A 17583-nucleotide genomic window follows, 5' to 3' on the forward strand; every position below is an offset into this window, starting at 1 on the left:
CTTGGACCCAATTTCCAAGAGCGCACCTTCAGCTTAATGTTTTTAGTGGACAACCACACCAAATCACCCACACACAGGTCCGGACCAGTCATACGTCTCTTGTCAGCCATCCTTTTATCTCTTTCACCCATTTTTTTCAAATTAACTTAGATCTTCCGCCAGATAGATGACAGAGAGGAAGAGAATCTCTCCTCTTCCGGCATCCCAGAAGATTCGGTCCCAGAAAAAGTACCAAACTGAGGGTGAAAACAATATGCGCCAAAAAATGGTGACGTATCAGTAGACTCCTGCCTACGGTTATTCAAGGCAAACTCAGCTAAAGACAAGAACAAGGACCACTCATCCTGATTCTCAGTGACAAAACACCTCAAATAGGTCTCCAGGTTTTGGTTAGTGCGCTCAGTTTGACCATTCGACTGAGGATGAAAAGCCGAAGAGAAAGACAACTGAATACCCAGATGAGAAAAAAACGCCCTCCAAAACCTGGAAACAAATTGCGTCCCCCTATCACAGTGATGGCGAACCTATGGCACGGGTGCCAGAGGCGGCACTCAGAGCCCTCTCTGTGGGCACCCGCGCCTTGGAAAAAGTCTATGGCATACTAATATGCTTTAGACTTTTCCTGCCATTCATCATCACAGGACGCACTATGAACAGCACAGGCAGCGCACTGAATGTAGGCTGTTAAGCTATTATAGCTAAATGATAAAGTACATGGAAGATATACTATATTGGTATTCAGGTTAAATTGCTGTGTTGGCACTTTGCGATAAATAAGTGGGTATTTAGTTGCAGTTTGGGCACTCGGTCTCTAAAAGGTTCACCATCACTGCCCTATCATATACCACATCAGAGGGAATGCCATGTAATTTCACAATGTTATCAATAAACACCTGAGCGAGAGTTTTCGCATTGGGCAAACCTGATAATGGTACAAAGTGAGCCATCTTGCTGAAGCGGTCCACTACCACCAAAATCACAGTTTTCCCAGAGGAACTCAGCAAATCAGTAATTAAGTCCATGGACAAATGCGTTCAAGGACGAGATGGGATGAACAAAGGAAGAAGAGATCCTGATGGCCGAGTGTGAGCCAAATTCGCGCGTGCACAGGTCTCACAAGCTGCTACATAACCCTCAACACTTTTACGCAACCCTGGCCACCAGAATCTCCGGGAAATAATATCTACAGTGGATCTACGTCCAGGATGTCCTGCAAGGACAGTATCATGATGTTCCTTGAACACTTTGTATTGCAGTTCAGAAGGAACAAACAACTTGCCTGGAGGACAAGAATCTGGTGCCTCCTCTTGAGCCCCCAACACTTCTGTCTCCAGCTCGGGGTAAAGAGCGGAAACCACCACCCCATCAGCCAAAATCGGAGCGGGATGTTTCCCCCCAGGAAAGCTACGTGACAACACATCCACTTTGACGTTCCAGGGCGATAAGGTGACCATAAAATTGAACCTGGTAAAAAAACAATGACCATCTAGCCTGCCTAGGAATTAAATGCTTTGCAGATTGCAGGTAATCCAGATTATTATGGTCAGTAAATACCGTAATCGGATGGGTAGCCCCTTCTAGCCAATGACGCCACTCTTCAAAGGCCAATTTGATGGCCAACAACTGTCTATTCCCAACATCATAATTTCTATTCGGCGGCCAAGAGTTTCTTGGAGAAAAAAAGCACACGGGCACCATTTGCTAGGAGTACTGTCATGCCTTCAGCAAGTTTATTGTTAATTTATGCAAAACTTTCATACATAATTAATATGTTTTCTATATAACTTTCTGTATATTGTGTAACAGCACCATCTAGTGGCCGTTTTACATACAATTGCAGTTATTTCACACTACAAGTCTGGTCTACTTCAGCTTCCTTATCTTAGTGACATCATCATCCCTGCACATAGCAGCCATTTTCTTCATTCACAGTCATCACTGCCTGAGGATAGCACATGGCTTGGAAGCCTCTTGAGACATCCTCTACATCTAAGCTCACGGTAGCATCGCTGGTATGTCACATAGCCACATTACAGTATGTTTTGCATCTGTTTTCATATGTATTTTGTATATCTCTTTCCTTCCCATTATAGCAGCTTATAGTTAGCAGCTAGGGACCATGCTTGTTATGCAGATAGGTAACATGCTCTGCTTAGATATGCATCTATGTTTATATGCATTACTATATGTCAGACCCCATTAGTAAGCGCATTGTTTTTCCTGTTCCTCAGTTTTACCACTGATTTACATCCTTGCAATAAAGATAAAGTTGGACGTTACTCCATTGTCAATTCATTGCCGGGATAAGGTTTAGCTGTCTGTTAAGCTATGTACCTTCACACATAAGGAGGACAGAACACTTTGCTAATTTATTTAAAATGAAAAAAATATTGCATTGTCATAACTATTCAGACCCTCTGCTCAGTATTTAGTTTAAGCACCATTAGCAAAATTATAGCCTCCAGTCTTTGCAAACCTGAATTTCTACCATTTTTTTTCTGCAGATCCTCTCAAGCTCTGCCAGGTGGGATGGGGATTGTCAGTAAACAGCAATTTTCAGATCTCTCCAGAGACATTTGATTGGGTTTGAAGTCAGAATCTATCTTGGCCACTCAAGGACATTCAGAGTTGTCCATAAGCCACTCCTGTATAATCTTGGTTGTTTTATTAGATTCATTGTCTGCTTAGAAGGTGAACCTTTGGCCCAGTCGGAGGTCTAGAGCACTTTGGATCAGGTTTGCATTAAGCATATATCTGTAGTTTTCTCCATTCAGTTTTCCTTCAACCCTGACAATTCCAAGCTGCTGAAAAACATCCCCACAGCATGATGATGCCACCACTATGCTTCACTATAGAGACAATGGTTTCCTCCCAATAACACTGAGAATTGAGGCCTAAAAGTTCTATTTTGGTTTCTTCAAACCAGAAAATCATGTTACTCACATTCTGAGAGTCCTTAAGGTGCTTTTTTGAAAACTCCACAGAATCTTTAATGTGTCTTCTCTCTTACCAAGGCCCTTTTTCCCTGATTACTTAGCTTAGTGTAGGCGGCAAGCTCTACGCTTTTCCACATCTGTGCCTCCACGCAGTCCTTTCTCTGATCTCTACTAAAGTGCTGCAAATCACTTCATAAATGCCACCTAAAGTGATTTTGTGTTAGGAATTGTTACCCCTCAAGCCCCAGGGGTAAGATGTCATTATAAATCCACTATATCCGTTACACCATTGGCCATGTAATTTTGTTTCACATGCAGGTCTATACATTTTTATGCCATGACAATGAACATAATTTAAATTGGTTCATGTATTTTACTTCACTCTGTTTACTATGTTGTAGAGCTCTGCTTCATTTACACACAACATCATCTGGAAACATGATACTCAGACTTTCATTCTTGTTGGGTGAGTAAAAAAATTTAAAAGGATAAAATAAACTTGTAGAAAGTAACATGATTCGTGACCTCATTTTTTATGTATACTCAGTGTATATAGAACAACTGGATATAATACCTACATATAGCCATACTATAATAGGACCCTTTCTCACAAACCACCAATAAATGCCTCAAAGAACAGAGTTTTGATCGCAAATAAAAAATATATAATACATTTTTATTAATGCATGATTCCAATAAAAATACGATTGCATAAAATAAGTATTGCTGACATAACTGTTACAAAAAATGGTAAACATAATTTTGGGTGCTAAATGACATCTCAATATATAATATCAGACAGTACAGTCAATGTATATAACAGCTCATCAATCAACCCATCAATATGTGCAATAAAGAGTAATATAGCCCTTATGCTAAATGAAGCAAACACATTGCACTCTATTAATGATATTAAAAATAAATCTACATATGTTATACCAATCTATATACAGCCAGGTCCATAAATATTGGGACATCGACACAATTCTAGCATTTTTGGCTCTATACACCACCACAATGGATTTGAAATAAAACAAACAAGATGTGCTTTAACTGCAGACTGTCTATTTATGCAGTGCTTCTAGGGCATCTACTCTCTTGAGAAGGGCTATAATTTGATGGCCTTTTCTTTTTTTACGATGGGAACCATGCTTGATAAAGATCCCCGTAAAACGAACTTAAGGGCCTCTCACTGAGTAGGCAGGAAAGAGGAAAGTGTGGGATGCACACGGTCAGCTTATGTGCTTTGCAGGCCACAAAATACATACAGTCTAATGCACAAGGTCTTGTTCATACCTTTTCTCTTGCCATTGGTTAAAGCTGCTACTTCCTGGCCACTCTCCACCGCCATTCATCTTTTCACATGCTCATAAAATCAGTGTATAGAAAGCAGGGGCGTAGCTATAGGGGGTGCAGAGGTAGCAGTCGCTACCGGGCCCAGGAGCCTGAGGGGCCCCAAAGACCCTTGTACCACATGAGAAGACACCTGTTTTATAGATGGTGCCTGCTGGTTAAGTTACACCTCTGGCTGGAGGGAAGGTGTTAGGTCAAGAATTTGGCAGTTTCAATTTTTGCCTCAGACAGCAGGAAGGCAATGTGCTTCACTGCCCCTGGCCACAAAGCAATGATGGAAGGGGGGCCCAAGCTGAACTCTTGCACCAGGGCCCATGAACCTTTAGCTACGCCCCTGATAGAAAGCTATACAGCAATAGCAGAATGATTATAAAGTACAGAGTGGGAAAATAATGTACTGTAGTTGCCACACATACTGAGGCAAATGAGGTTTAAGGAGGTTGACGGGCTTGAGCGTTGCTTTAATGATCACATATACTATTCTAGTTACTGTATTATTATTATATGAAATGTATGCATCAAGTTGAGAACCTCAAAATCTATTGTTTTTGGATTTATATAATAAACTGATTTTATCTCCATCCTTCTATTTCAGCTATGTTATATCATGGATATCTCAGTGACCTAGAGGGTAAGGTTTCTTTGTTAGTAGTTTTCTTAAATGTGATCCACTGTCTACATTAAAATAGAGCCATACATTTCATTTTAACCTACAGTAATACACAAACTCTAGGAAATATCTATAGTGCCCATAGGCTGAAAGCTAACTGATAGTGTATGTAGCATGACTAGAAAGTGAAAAGGCTGTCCTCAAGCATAGCTTTGTTGGAGTTACCTGAAGCTACTTCATGTATATTGTAAAAAAAAAATATATATATATTACATATGCTTCAATTTATTATTTAGTTTGCCCAAATTACCTCCTTAATATGCATACGGTAGTAATTCAGGCAATAGGAGAGACAGCAGGAGTAGGAAAATCACATACTCTTCATCTATTTTGATTGGCATCAATGCTTCACAACAGCAGCTCTTCTCCATTCAGCCAAAGAATACAGCCTTACAAAACACTGCAAGATATTAAGTAATTGTTATACATACTGTGCAGTACAATACATAAAACTGTATACTATCTACATATACATTTTTCTTGAGGTTTATATGAGTAAACACACTATACTCTAATTCACAATAGTCATAATATTGAGTAGCTTACTGGCATACTACAGAGTGACTGGACTAGAGTGGAGAGAGCCACCTCAGTATTAGAACAGTGTATTAATAGGTTAGAATTGTAAAATTTGCCGCGCTTCAATTACACTTGCTCTGGTTGTTAGGCGAGGCTCGTAAAACATCAGGAAAAACATGTAAATAAATTAAATTCAAAGGCTTATATGTTTAAATGTTCTCTTTCAGATTCTAACATTTTCCCAAAGCTAGTAGCATTCCCTGACTACCATGGTTATGTAATTGGGGAAACTATTTCATTGACATGCTTGGTTTCTGAAGAAAGCAGAAATGATTCATCTGTATTTTATAAGGACTCTGCCATCATCTCACAAAATAATTCATCATACATGTATATCATATCAAGACTGGACAACTCACATGTAGGGATTTACATGTGTGAAACAAGGGGTAGAAAAAGTAACGAGAAAGCAATCCATGTGTATGGTAATGTTTTATAATTAACATTCATGCTTTTCTATGTACCTATATACGTGGCTGCTGATAAGAAATATCTGTCTGATTTTATACTATCACTATTTTTTCTAGTAAAAAATTAGCTAAAATATTTTTTCCCAATTGAATCTTTTATCATCATTATTACTATATGCTAATTAATGCCCCAACCTGAACTTCTAACTTATGTTTCGATACATTGTTAGAAATACTTTACAGAATACTCAAGAATCATTGTCACAAATCTAGGCAATGCAACCATCTGAACCTGAAAAATCTCAATATCATGCAACCACTGTATATCAGCCTTTCTGTGCTTTTACCCTCTGGCATGGGTGCTTTTTGTTAAGTAATGGTAAATTTATAAAGTTGCAAAAAAAAACCTCAGCTTTCATAGATTTGAAAGTATATCTCCATTCTAGATTATTATATATTTTTTTCAGTTATCAAAGTTCCATTGATCAAAAATTCAGTTACTGTACCTATTAAAGCGATCCGGTCACATTAAAAATGCAGTACAAACTGTAGGTATATATATATATATACACACACTCATACAGAAAAGGATGTCAACAATTGAGTAGGATCACCTATTGGACTCTTAAGCCCAGAATGAGCATAGGTTTAAGTGAAATAAATTACTAATTCTTGAGAATCTTTTCTAACATTATGCCGACATCATGCTGCTGGTGCCATCATGCCACTGCTGAGTTTTGCCAACCATGATTTTCAGTACGGCGGCTGCTGCTGCTGCTTCCATCATGCCACCACTGCCATTATGTCATTGCTGCGGCCTGCCAACCATCATGCCACCACTGCCATCATGCCACGGCTGCAGCCTGCCGACCATCATGTTCTTTATAGCTGCCTGTACCTACCATCAACTTCCATAAAGATGCTGCTCCCTCCATCATGCTGTTGCCTTCCAACATGTACTATATGGCTGCTGCTGCCTTAGCTGCTGATGTTCCTCGCTGATAGTGTTGATCGAGCACCAAAGTGCTCGTGTGCTCTGGCTGAACACATCGGTATGCTCGTGTGCTCTACTGAGCACCTGAGCACAATGGAAGTCAATAGGTGAACCCCAGGCAACCCCTGCTCAGAAGAGAAGAGGTTGTCTAGTTCACAAAAAAAGGTTAGAAATTGATGGAAACCCCATTAAAATAGTTTGGAAACAGCATTAAGAGGATAACTTGATGCGTCTTGGAATCCTATTATCTACGATATACAATAGACAAACATGCAAAGGCTATATGCCAAAATCCAGGTATGTGCAAGCCATCAATCATCAGGCTAAGTCAGCATACCTTACGATAGCAGCCTTGTGCACTATGAGACATTCCAAAAACATCTCTCATCTGACTTAGAGCCAATAAGCCTCAAAGTTACTTCAGATCTGTTGGATGGCTTGGGTGGACCTGCGCACCTAGATCAATATCATTAGGGTGATAAAAAGTTTTCTGATTGTCCTAACATATGCCCATGTTTATGCAAATGAGTTTTTATATAATAATACTGTATAGAAAGGTTATTGAATATTATGTTAGGACAATCAGAAAACATTTTGTCACCCTAATGATATTGATCTAGGTGTGCAGTTCCACCCAAGCCATCCAACAGATCTGAAGTAACTTTGAGGCTTACTGGCTCTCAGTCAGATGAGAGCTGGTTTGGAATATCTCATAGTGCAAAAGATTGCCATCGTAAGGTATGCTGACTCAGCCTGTCATTTGTCTCATGGATAGATTAATGGCTTGCATATACAGTCAGATTCATAAATATTGGGACATTGACACAATTCTAAAATTTTTTGCTCTATAAACCACCACAATGGATTTGAAATGAAACGAACAAGACATGCTATAACTGCAGACTGTCAGCTTTAATTTGAGGGTATTTACATCCAAATCAGGTGAACGGTGTAGGAATTACAACAGTTTGCATATGTGCCTCCCACTTGTTAAGGGACCAAAAGTAATGGGACAGAATAATAATCATAAATCAAACTTTCACTTTTTAATACTTGGTTGCAAATTCATTGCAGTCAATTACAGACTGAAGTCTGGAACGCATAGACATCACCAGACGCTGGGTTTCATCCCTGGTGATGCTCTGCCAGGCCTCTACTGCAACTGTCTTCAGTTCATGCTTGTTCTTGGGGCATTTTCCCTTCAGTTTTGTCTTCAGCAAGTGAAATGCATGCTCAATTGGATTCATGTCAGGTAATTGACTTGGCCATTGCATAAAATTCCACTTCTTTCCCTTAAAAAACTCTTTGGTTGCTTTTTCAGTATGTTTTGGGTCATTGTCCATCTGCACTGTGAAGCGCCGTCCAATGAGTTCTGAAGCATTTGGCTGAATATGAGCAGATAATATTGCCCAAAACACTTCAGAATTCATCCTGCTGCTTTTGTCAGCAGTCACATCATTAATAAATACGAGAACCAGTTCCATTGGCAGTCACAGATGCCCATGCCATGACACTACCACCACCATGCTTCACTGATGAGGTGGTATGCTTAGGATCATGAGCAGTTCCTTTCCTTCTCCATACTCTTCTCTTCCCATCACTCTGGTACAAGTTGATCTTGGTCTCATCTGTCCAAAGGATGTTGTTCCAGAACTGTGAAGGCTTTTTTAGATGTCATTTGGCAAACTGTAATCTGGCCTTCCTGTTTTTGAGGCTCACCAATGGTTTACATCTTGTGGTGAACCCTCTGTAGTCACCCTGGTGAAGTCTTCTCTTGATTGTTGACTTTGACACACATACACCTACCTCCTGGAGAGTGTTCTTGATCTGGCCAACTGTTGTGAAGGGTGTTTTCTTCACCAGGGAAAGAATTCTTCAGTCATCCACCACAGTTGTTTTCCGTGGTCTTCCGGGTCTTTTGGTGTTGCTGAGCTCACTGATGCGTTTCTTCTTTTTAAGAATGTTCCAAACAGTTGTTTTGGCCATGCCTAATGTTTTTGCTATCTCTCTGATGGGTTTGTTTTGTTTTTTCAGCCTAATGATGGCTTGCTTCACTGATAGTGACAGCTCTTTGGATCTCATCTTGAGAGTTGACAGCAACAGTTTCCAAATGCAAATAGCACACTTGAAATGAACTCTGGACCTTTTATCTGCTCATCGTAGATGGGATAATGAGGGAATAACACACACCTAGCCATGGAACAGCTGAGAAGCCAATTGTCCCATTACTTTTGGCCCCTTAACAAGTGGGATGCACATATGCAAACTTTTGTAATTCCTACACTGTTCACCTGATTTGGATGTAAATACCATCAAATTAAAGCGGACAGTCTGCAGTTAAAGCACGTCTTTTTCGTTTAATTTCAAATCCATTGTGGTGGTGTATAGATCCAAAAAATTTAGAATTGTGTCAATGTCCCAATATTTATGGACCTGACTATACATGGCTTTTGGCATATAGCCTTTGTGTGGTTGTCTATTGTATGTCATAGATAATAGGAGACACTCTCTCTTCTTCAGAGCAGGGGGTGCCTGGTTTGATGCTCGGGTCTCCCATTGACTTTTATTGTATTAAATTGTACTCACACACACGCAGTATTCGGACTGCACTCCGATGTGCCGAGAATAGCAATGCTCGAGCCGAACAGCAGTTCGGTCGAGCATGCTCGCTCAACACTACACGCTGATAATCCCCTACTGCCACAACTATTAATACAAAACATCTGCCACTACTACCACTACCACTACTACAACCCCTACTACTATTACTACTACTACCCATAGACAGCCAACCTACTGCGTGTTGTACGGGCAGTAATTCTGACCCCCTGAACTGCCAATCATCAGCAGATGGCGGGAGAGCAGGAGATTATGAATAACCATGACTCTTCTCAGGTAGATTTGACTATTTTAAAGGCCTGGGCTGTAATGATTATGAAGCCTGTTCTCGGCAACAACTTAATTTTAGCTCATGAGTGACACACTGCTGAAATATAAAGTTGATGACAGGATCCCTTTAACACTGTGTGTGTTTAAACATAATCTGCCCCCTGATAAGGGTACATTTTTGGAAACTTTGGAATATGAAAAAGCATAACACATGTGCCGCATACTGTATGTTAACGCCCTCAAACGTGGGTTTACCTTTAGCTGTGTTTGTCAGTGTCATTCAGACATGATTTACAATTTGTGTCATTGCGTTCCACAGTTTGGGGTGGAGGGGGAGGGAGGGAAAAATAAACAAAAAAAATAAACAAAAATAGATAACAAGTTTTCCTAAAAATTCTCATTCCTTGGAGACCATAATGATGTCAGTGTAAGGGTCCATTCACACATTCGCAAAATGTTTTGTGGATTCAAGGATCCTTGGATCTGCAAAACACGGACAGCAGCAATGTGCGTTCCGGTGCAGCTAATTTATTAATAAATTTAGCACTAATAGAATATGCCTCTTCTTGTCCGCAATTGTGGACAAGAATAGGACATGTTCAATTTTTTTCGGGAACGGAATTGTGGACCCAGAAATCATGCTGCCCCATAGAAATGAATGGGTCCCCAATTCTGTTCCGCATAATGTGGAACGAAATTGCGGACGGGTGAATGGACCCTTATACAATACATTCCAGAACTCTAAGAGTTAAATAGCATTATAAATTAATGTCCGTGCTAGGGAGGTCAGTGCGGATGCTTCCACAGACACACCCTGCGAGTTAAATGCGCTGAACTCACTCGTGCTAAACCAGCCAAAGGCTGGAATCCTGCATTCAATAATTGAACTATACAGGGCATTGGTGTTTCATAAGATAATCTTAGTCAAAGGTTCATTGGGTACGATGCAGCTAATTTATTAATAAATTTAGCACATCTTCTGGCAATCAATGCACCTTTCTTGTTAAGCCACTGATGCTTTTTTCTAAAAGTGGTAAGAGCCGTTCAAAAAGATTAAACAATGCAAATTGTTATGCAAAACAGGCAGGTGCGCCAACTTTTTTCCATCAGAAAAATGGCAAGTTGCGTTATATATTTCACCTGTTGTTCACACTAAATTTAATTTCTACACTTACATCTTAAATCTGTATGTTATAGAGCCTCTACCTCCGCCATTGATTTCATCAGAGCAGCCAAATATCCCAGGAATGCCTGTTACTATGAAATGTTCTACTCCTGGCCTCTCTGAATGGAAACAGATAAAATTTTATAGAAATGGAATGGAAATCTTTATGGCAACATCCTTTTTAAAAATGGTAATCGATGAGATAAGCATCTCTATCCAAAGGACTGATGCTGTATATTTCTGTAGCTATCAAGTACAAAAACTTGGAAGGCTGATAGATTCAAAGCCAAGTAAAAATTTGCACGTGAGCATATTAGGTAAGTTCTTACCCTATTATATATATAAATCAAGGATACATAATAATGATCACTTCTGTAATGTGTGGGTTAGTGTTGAGCGAACCCGAACTTCAAAGTTTGGGTCTGTACCGAACTTTGCGAGTTCGGGTACACAGACCCAAACTCGAAATTTGCAGCAAAAGTTTGAGTTCGGTGTTCGGGCATTTAAAGGGAGTCTTACTATACTGACCGTTACAGAACACTTACACCATTATCAGCATTATAGTCCCCATATGTGAATGCTACTTACTGTTTAGCTGTCCGTCGCTTATTTTCTTCAAAAAATACTTTTATTCAATATGCAAATTAGGTCTGAAGGTGCCCATGGGTGGCGTTCAAGTGGCCGTTGCCCAGGCCCCTCGTCGCTATTCATATGAAACCCCTCACTTCATTCCCCATTCGGGCACATGTGCATTAAACGCTCTTGTGCCTCTACCCATAATGGGGAATTAAGTGCACAGGCGCAGCGAATTTTGTGAACGGCACTGGCGCTGGATTTCTGAATAACCTAGGGCGGGTCAGAGGGGTGAAAGGTAAGGGGTTTCATATGAATAGCGATGAGGGGCCTGGGCACCGGCCGCTTGAACGCCGCCCTTGGGCACCTTCAGACCTAATTTGCATATTGAATGAAAGTGTTTATTGAAGAAAATAAGCGACGGACAGCTAAACAGTAAGTAGCATTCACATATGGGGACTATAATGCTGATAATGGTGTTAGTGTTCTATAACGGTCAGTATAGGTGAAAGACTCCCTTTAATAAAGCTTGTTGAAAGGCTGCAGTGCAGCCTATCAACAAGCTTTTAAGCTGCGGGCACTTAGAAGCCATCACAGCCATGCCTAGTAATGGCATGGCTGTGATTGGCTGGTGCATCATGTGACCCAGCCTCTATACAAGCTGGATCACGTGTAGCACCACCCATCAGCTCTGAGTAGTGCAGGGACAGGAAGCTGGCAGCTAAAGTGAGGGAGAGTGTTAGGAATCCCATCTGGCTATTTATTATGTTGGTGACCTATAGTGATTTTTTTGTGGGTGCAATACACCAGCTTTGCACTTCTAACACAAAAATATAATAGTTAATCTGTCTGTTAGTTCGGTGGGTGCAAATACCCATTTTTGGAGTGAGGTACACCTGCATGGCATATGTGACAGGAAAATTAATATAGTTAATCTGTCAGTTCAGTGGGTGACCTCAAAGAATGAGGAGAGCATCAAATAAGTGATGTGGCCCTGGTCGTGGTGCTGCTGGTGTTGGTGGAGCTCCTTTTGCAGGGAGAGGACGTGGTTGATTTGTGCCAGCTACAAGCCCAAATAAAAACACCTTCCTCCGGTGCACGTAGGCAACAGAACATTCAGCGTTAATTTGTAGGCCTGAATACCGGTGTACGAATGGTGAGGCCAGAACAACTAGAGGCGGTAGTAGATTGGGTGGCTGACAGTGCCTCCAGTTCCTTCACATTGTCTCCCACCCGGTTCGCCTGCTTAAAGCGCAGAGTTGGCACCTGCAGCCCATGGGCATCTGTCTTTCACCTCACCCTCTTGCAAATCAGCCAAGCAGTCTGAGCCCCGTCATGCAGCAGTCTCTTATGCTTTTTGATGACTCTGCTGGCAGGGTTTCTGTGGGCAACCCACCTAGCCCTGCCCCAGAAGTGGAAGAAATTGAGTGCACCGATGGCCAACCACTTATGTTTCAGGATGTGGACATGGGAGGACCACCGAAGCATGTCTCTGATGATGAAAAACACAGGTGCCAACTGCTGCGATTTTCTGCAGTGTGCAGACCAGCAAGGAGGGCAGGGGTGAATAGTGGGTGGAAGATGATGTGGATGATGATGAGGTCCTAGACCCCACGTGGAATCAAGATCATGCGCGTTACGTGTGCAGTTTGGAGGAAGAGGTGGTGGTCACACAGAGCCAGCCGCACAGCAACAGAGGGAGCAGGGTGCAAAAGCAGAGTGGCCATCCCCTAGCCAGTACGCCTGCTACTGTCCACCACACCCGGGGACTGAGCACTCCAAAGCTAGTTCCAAGGAGTTCCCTGGCATGGCAGTTCTTCAGACAATGTGCTGACGACAAGACGCAAGTGGTTTGCACGCTGTGCAATCGGAGACTGAAGCGAGGCATAAATGTTCTAAACCTGAGCACCACCTGCATGACCAGGCATCTAAATGCAAAGCACGAGCTGCAGTTGAGTACACACCTCAAAAACCACAAAAGATCTCAAGCTCCTCCTGCTCCCTCTTCTGCTGCAGTCTCGGCCTCTTCCTCCCCCTTGGAGTGACAGTGGCACCTGCCACCCCGCAAACAGAGGATGTAGCAGCAACACCACCACCGTCACTGTCAAGAAGCATATACACACTGTCCCATGGAAGCGTTTAGCTGTCCATCCCCCAAACACTAGAGAGAAAGAGGAAATACCCCCCCTACCCACCAGCGGTCTCTGTCCCTGAATGCCAGCATTTCAAAATTCCTGGCCTTTGAAATCCTGTCATTCCATCTGGTGGAGACAGAGATTTTTTAAAACCTTATGGCGGTGGCTGTCCCACAGTAAGTGGTTCCAAGCCACCACTACTTTTCCAGGCGAGCCATCCCTGCCGTGGACAACCAAGTGGCGGACAAAATCAGGTGTGCACTGTGCAACGCCATCTGTAGCAAAGTCCAGATAACCACCAATACGTGGACCAGCAAGCACGGGCAGGGACGCTATATCTCCCTAACTGCACACTAGCTAAATGCAGTGGCAGCTGGGCCTGAGGCGGATAGCAGTTTGGCGCATGTCCTACTGCCACCGAGGATTGCAGGACGTTTCCCGTTGCCTCCCCCTCCTACTCCACTTCCTCCTCTACCGCCTCATCATCCAGTCAGCATAACACCTGCACCTTCAACTTCAACACAGCCAGGAGGAAACGACAGCAGACTATTTTGAAACTCATGCGTTTGGGGGAAAAAACCCACACCACGCAGGAGCTGTGGACAGGCATGGAACAACAGACTGATAAGTGGTTGGTGCCACTGAGCCTCCAGCCCGGCCTCGTGGTGTGCAATAATGGGTGAAATCTCATAGTAGCTCTGGGGCTTGTCGGTTTGATGCACATCCCTTACCTGGCGCATGTGCTAAATTTGGTGGTGTCAGAGCTGCTGCAAAAAGTGCGGTCCGTCTGAGCGCGCTTTCGGCATTCTCACCCTGCTGCTGCTTGCATGTCTGCGCTGCATCGTAACTTCAGCCTTCCCGCTCACCGCCTCATATGCAACGTACCCACAAGGTGGAACACCACCTTGCACATGCTGGAGAGACTGTGCGAGCAGCAGCAGACGATAGTGGAGTTTCATCTGCAGCACGCACGGGTGAGTCGCTCTGCGGAACAGCACCACTTCACCACCAAATAATGGGCCGTGTTGCGCTGTTTCGAGTACTTCACCAACATGGCCAGTGCCGATGATGAAACGCTTCAGACGATGATAGAAGAATATGTGGCACACGGTTATCAGGCCAGTCATTCACAAGTGCCTCGGAGGGCGTGTCCAGCCAGGACACAGTTCTGGAGGATGAGGAGGATGATGATGAGGAAGAACCGTGTTCACAGCAGGGTGGCACCCAAAGCAGCTCATGGGCATCACTGGAGCGAGGATGGGGGATACAGAGGACTCAGACGATAAATCTCCCACAGAGGACACCTTGTCGTTGCCTCTGGGCAGCCTGGAACTCATGAGCGACTACATGCTGCAGTGCCTCCACAATGACCAACGAGTTGCCCACATTCTAACCAGTGCTGATTACTGGTTGGCCACTCGCAGCTGGATGCCAACGCAGCTGGAGCACCGCCAGAACCTCAGAAGTTAGAATGGCCGAAATGTGGAAAAGCTTTGTCAGCACGCCACAACAACCAGAACCACCAGCTGATACAGAACGTCTTAGCAGGAGGCAGCATTTCAGCAACATGGTGCAACAGTACATGTGCACACGCCTACACGTACTGACTGATGAGTCTGCCTGATTCAACTTCTGGGTCTCCAAATTGGGCAGATGGCCTAATCTTGCCCTTTACGCCTTGGAGGTGCTGACCTGCCCTGTGGCCAGTGTATTGTCCAAACGTGTGTTTAGGACGGCAGGGGGGGTGATCACAGACAAGTTCAGCCGCCTGTCCACAGCCAACGTGGACAAGCTTACATTCATTAAAATGAACCAGGCATGGATCCCACAGGACTTGTCCATACGTTGTGCTGAATAGACAAGCAGCACCCAGCCATTGTTATACTCCAGCGCACTTTTTCTTTGCGTTCTCTTTTCCATTTCCCAATTTTTGGGGATCTTACTAAATTTATAATAAATAAATAAAGGAAAAAACTGTCTTGGCTATCTCCTCCTCCTGCACCGCCACTTCCAACTACACCGTCACGTCTACCGCCTCCTCAACCTCCCACTCCACTTTGACCTCCTCCTTCTAGTTCAAGATTATTATTATTTATTTATTTTTCTATTCTATGTTATTTTAAGTCATTTCCCTATCCACATTTGTTTGCAGGGCAATTGACCTGCTCTTACCCCCCTCTTTTTTCCTTTTCCAGCTCTCTAGCCCTTACTATGACTATTTTACAGTCATTTTAGTGCACCAAAGTTCGGGTCCCGAACCCGAACTTTGACCCGAAGTTCGGCCGAACCCGGCGAGCCTGAACATCCACGGGTTCGCTCATCCCTAGTGTGGGTGATATTGTCTGAAAGCATTTTCAATATCACACAAGCCACAAAAAAACAAACGCATGTACAATGCAGTAGCCCACATATTTAACCACTTTTTTTTGCTACTCCCTTCTTAAATTAAATTGTGCCTTTATTTTAAAAATTTTTACAGTTCATAAATCTGATGTACATCAAATAACAGTTTTTAATGTTTTCTAACCCACTTTCTTTCACCCATGATGACAATTAGTCAAGAAATTGTTCTAAAAAATGGCATGTGCCAAAATTATTATTATATTTATTATTATTTATTATTAAAGTGGCATTCATTCCATAGCGCTGTATATAATTGTAACCTTTTTTTTGCCAGAATTCTGGTGCAAAAGTATGACAAATTCTGACTACGTGCGTTTCGTCCATGTAGTCAAGTTTTCTTTCAGAAACATACTTATGTGTGCCCCTAGTAAAAGTATGAGTATTGTGAACCGTGCTGGCCACTAGATCTGACCTAAGAGTGTCCACTGCAAATATTTTTTTCCTTTACATACTGGTTGATGTAAAAATGTATATTAATTTATATTCAAATTAAATTTCAGTTTGTAATGTTGCTCTAAATACAGTTTTCTTGTGACTTTACAGAGGAAAGCCCATCCACAGTTTCAAACATGCCAACATATCAAACAGACAGAGAAATTATCACAAAGACACCAAGTGATACCACAGGTAAAAATGTATTTTAAACTTGTGACTAGTGTTGGGCGCAATTATTCGAATTGCGAATATTAATCGCGAATATCGGCACTTCGCGAATTTGCGAATATTTAGAATATAGTGATTTATATTTGTAATTTCGAATATTAATATTTTTTTTCATCAGTAACCTCCCTTCTTGCTTGTGGGCCAATGAGAAGGCTGCAATGTCTTTGTCTGAGCTTAGCAACATCCCTAGCAACCAATAGGAAAGTTGCCTACCCCTTACTATATAAGAACCTCCCCAGCAGCCCTTGTATGCAGTATTTTGCAGATCTGAGAGAGACAGCAGTGTTATTGCTGTGCTCTCTGCTTTCCTGTGTCATTACATTAGATAGTTAGTTAGTTAGTTAGCTTATATATATATAATACAGATAGTTAGTGTAGGTTAGATAGTGATATAGTGTAGCTTATAGGTTCTGCTGTCCATACATACATATATAGTTCTGTGATGTCACAAGTTCACAATACTTAGTGCACCAATCACTAATATGTAGTTAGTTAAAATGTAGACCTGTTAAAATGTGAAGTTCCACATATTGCGCCAAAATATTCGCATCATTAATGATGATTTCGCAATAGCGAATATATTGGAGCACTCTATCTGCATATAAAGCTATTGTAATGTTCTGCCGTCCCAACCATTTTCTCCAGTCTCAGGAAACTTCTAGCAGCTTGAAAAATGTAGCAAAAGTGACCCACGCCTGTATTTTGCGCGCGCATTATGTGCATATTACATTGCAGATTTTTGCAATCAAGACCATATTGACGAATATGACAAATATTCTACCAAATATTCGCAAAATATTGCAAATTCGAATA

At 42.2% G+C, this 17583-nt stretch overlaps 1 protein-coding gene across 8 annotated transcripts in view; it reads left to right on the plus strand.

Annotated features, from left to right (window-relative positions):
• The window catches only part of LOC122933277, a 55541-nt gene that overhangs the window by 21405 nt on the left and 16553 nt on the right, over window positions 1-17583 (plus strand). For 7 of the 8 annotated variants that reach the window (XM_044288211.1, XM_044288219.1, XM_044288158.1 and 4 more), the window contains 5 exons: window positions 3338-3402; window positions 4885-4920; window positions 5706-5963; window positions 11029-11313; window positions 16642-16734. In XM_044288211.1, the coding sequence (XP_044144146.1) occupies window positions 3375-3402; window positions 4885-4920; window positions 5706-5963; window positions 11029-11313; window positions 16642-16734 (700 nt within the window). In that variant the 5' untranslated portion in view covers window positions 3338-3374. The remainder of the gene's footprint in view (window positions 1-3337; window positions 3403-4884; window positions 4921-5705; window positions 5964-11028; window positions 11314-16641; window positions 16735-17583) is intronic. The other variant, XM_044288183.1, reaches the window with a different exon arrangement.

Source organism: Bufo gargarizans, chromosome 1 (genome assembly GCF_014858855.1).
Source record: "Bufo gargarizans isolate SCDJY-AF-19 chromosome 1, ASM1485885v1, whole genome shotgun sequence".
NCBI lineage: Eukaryota > Metazoa > Chordata > Amphibia > Anura > Bufonidae > Bufo > Bufo gargarizans.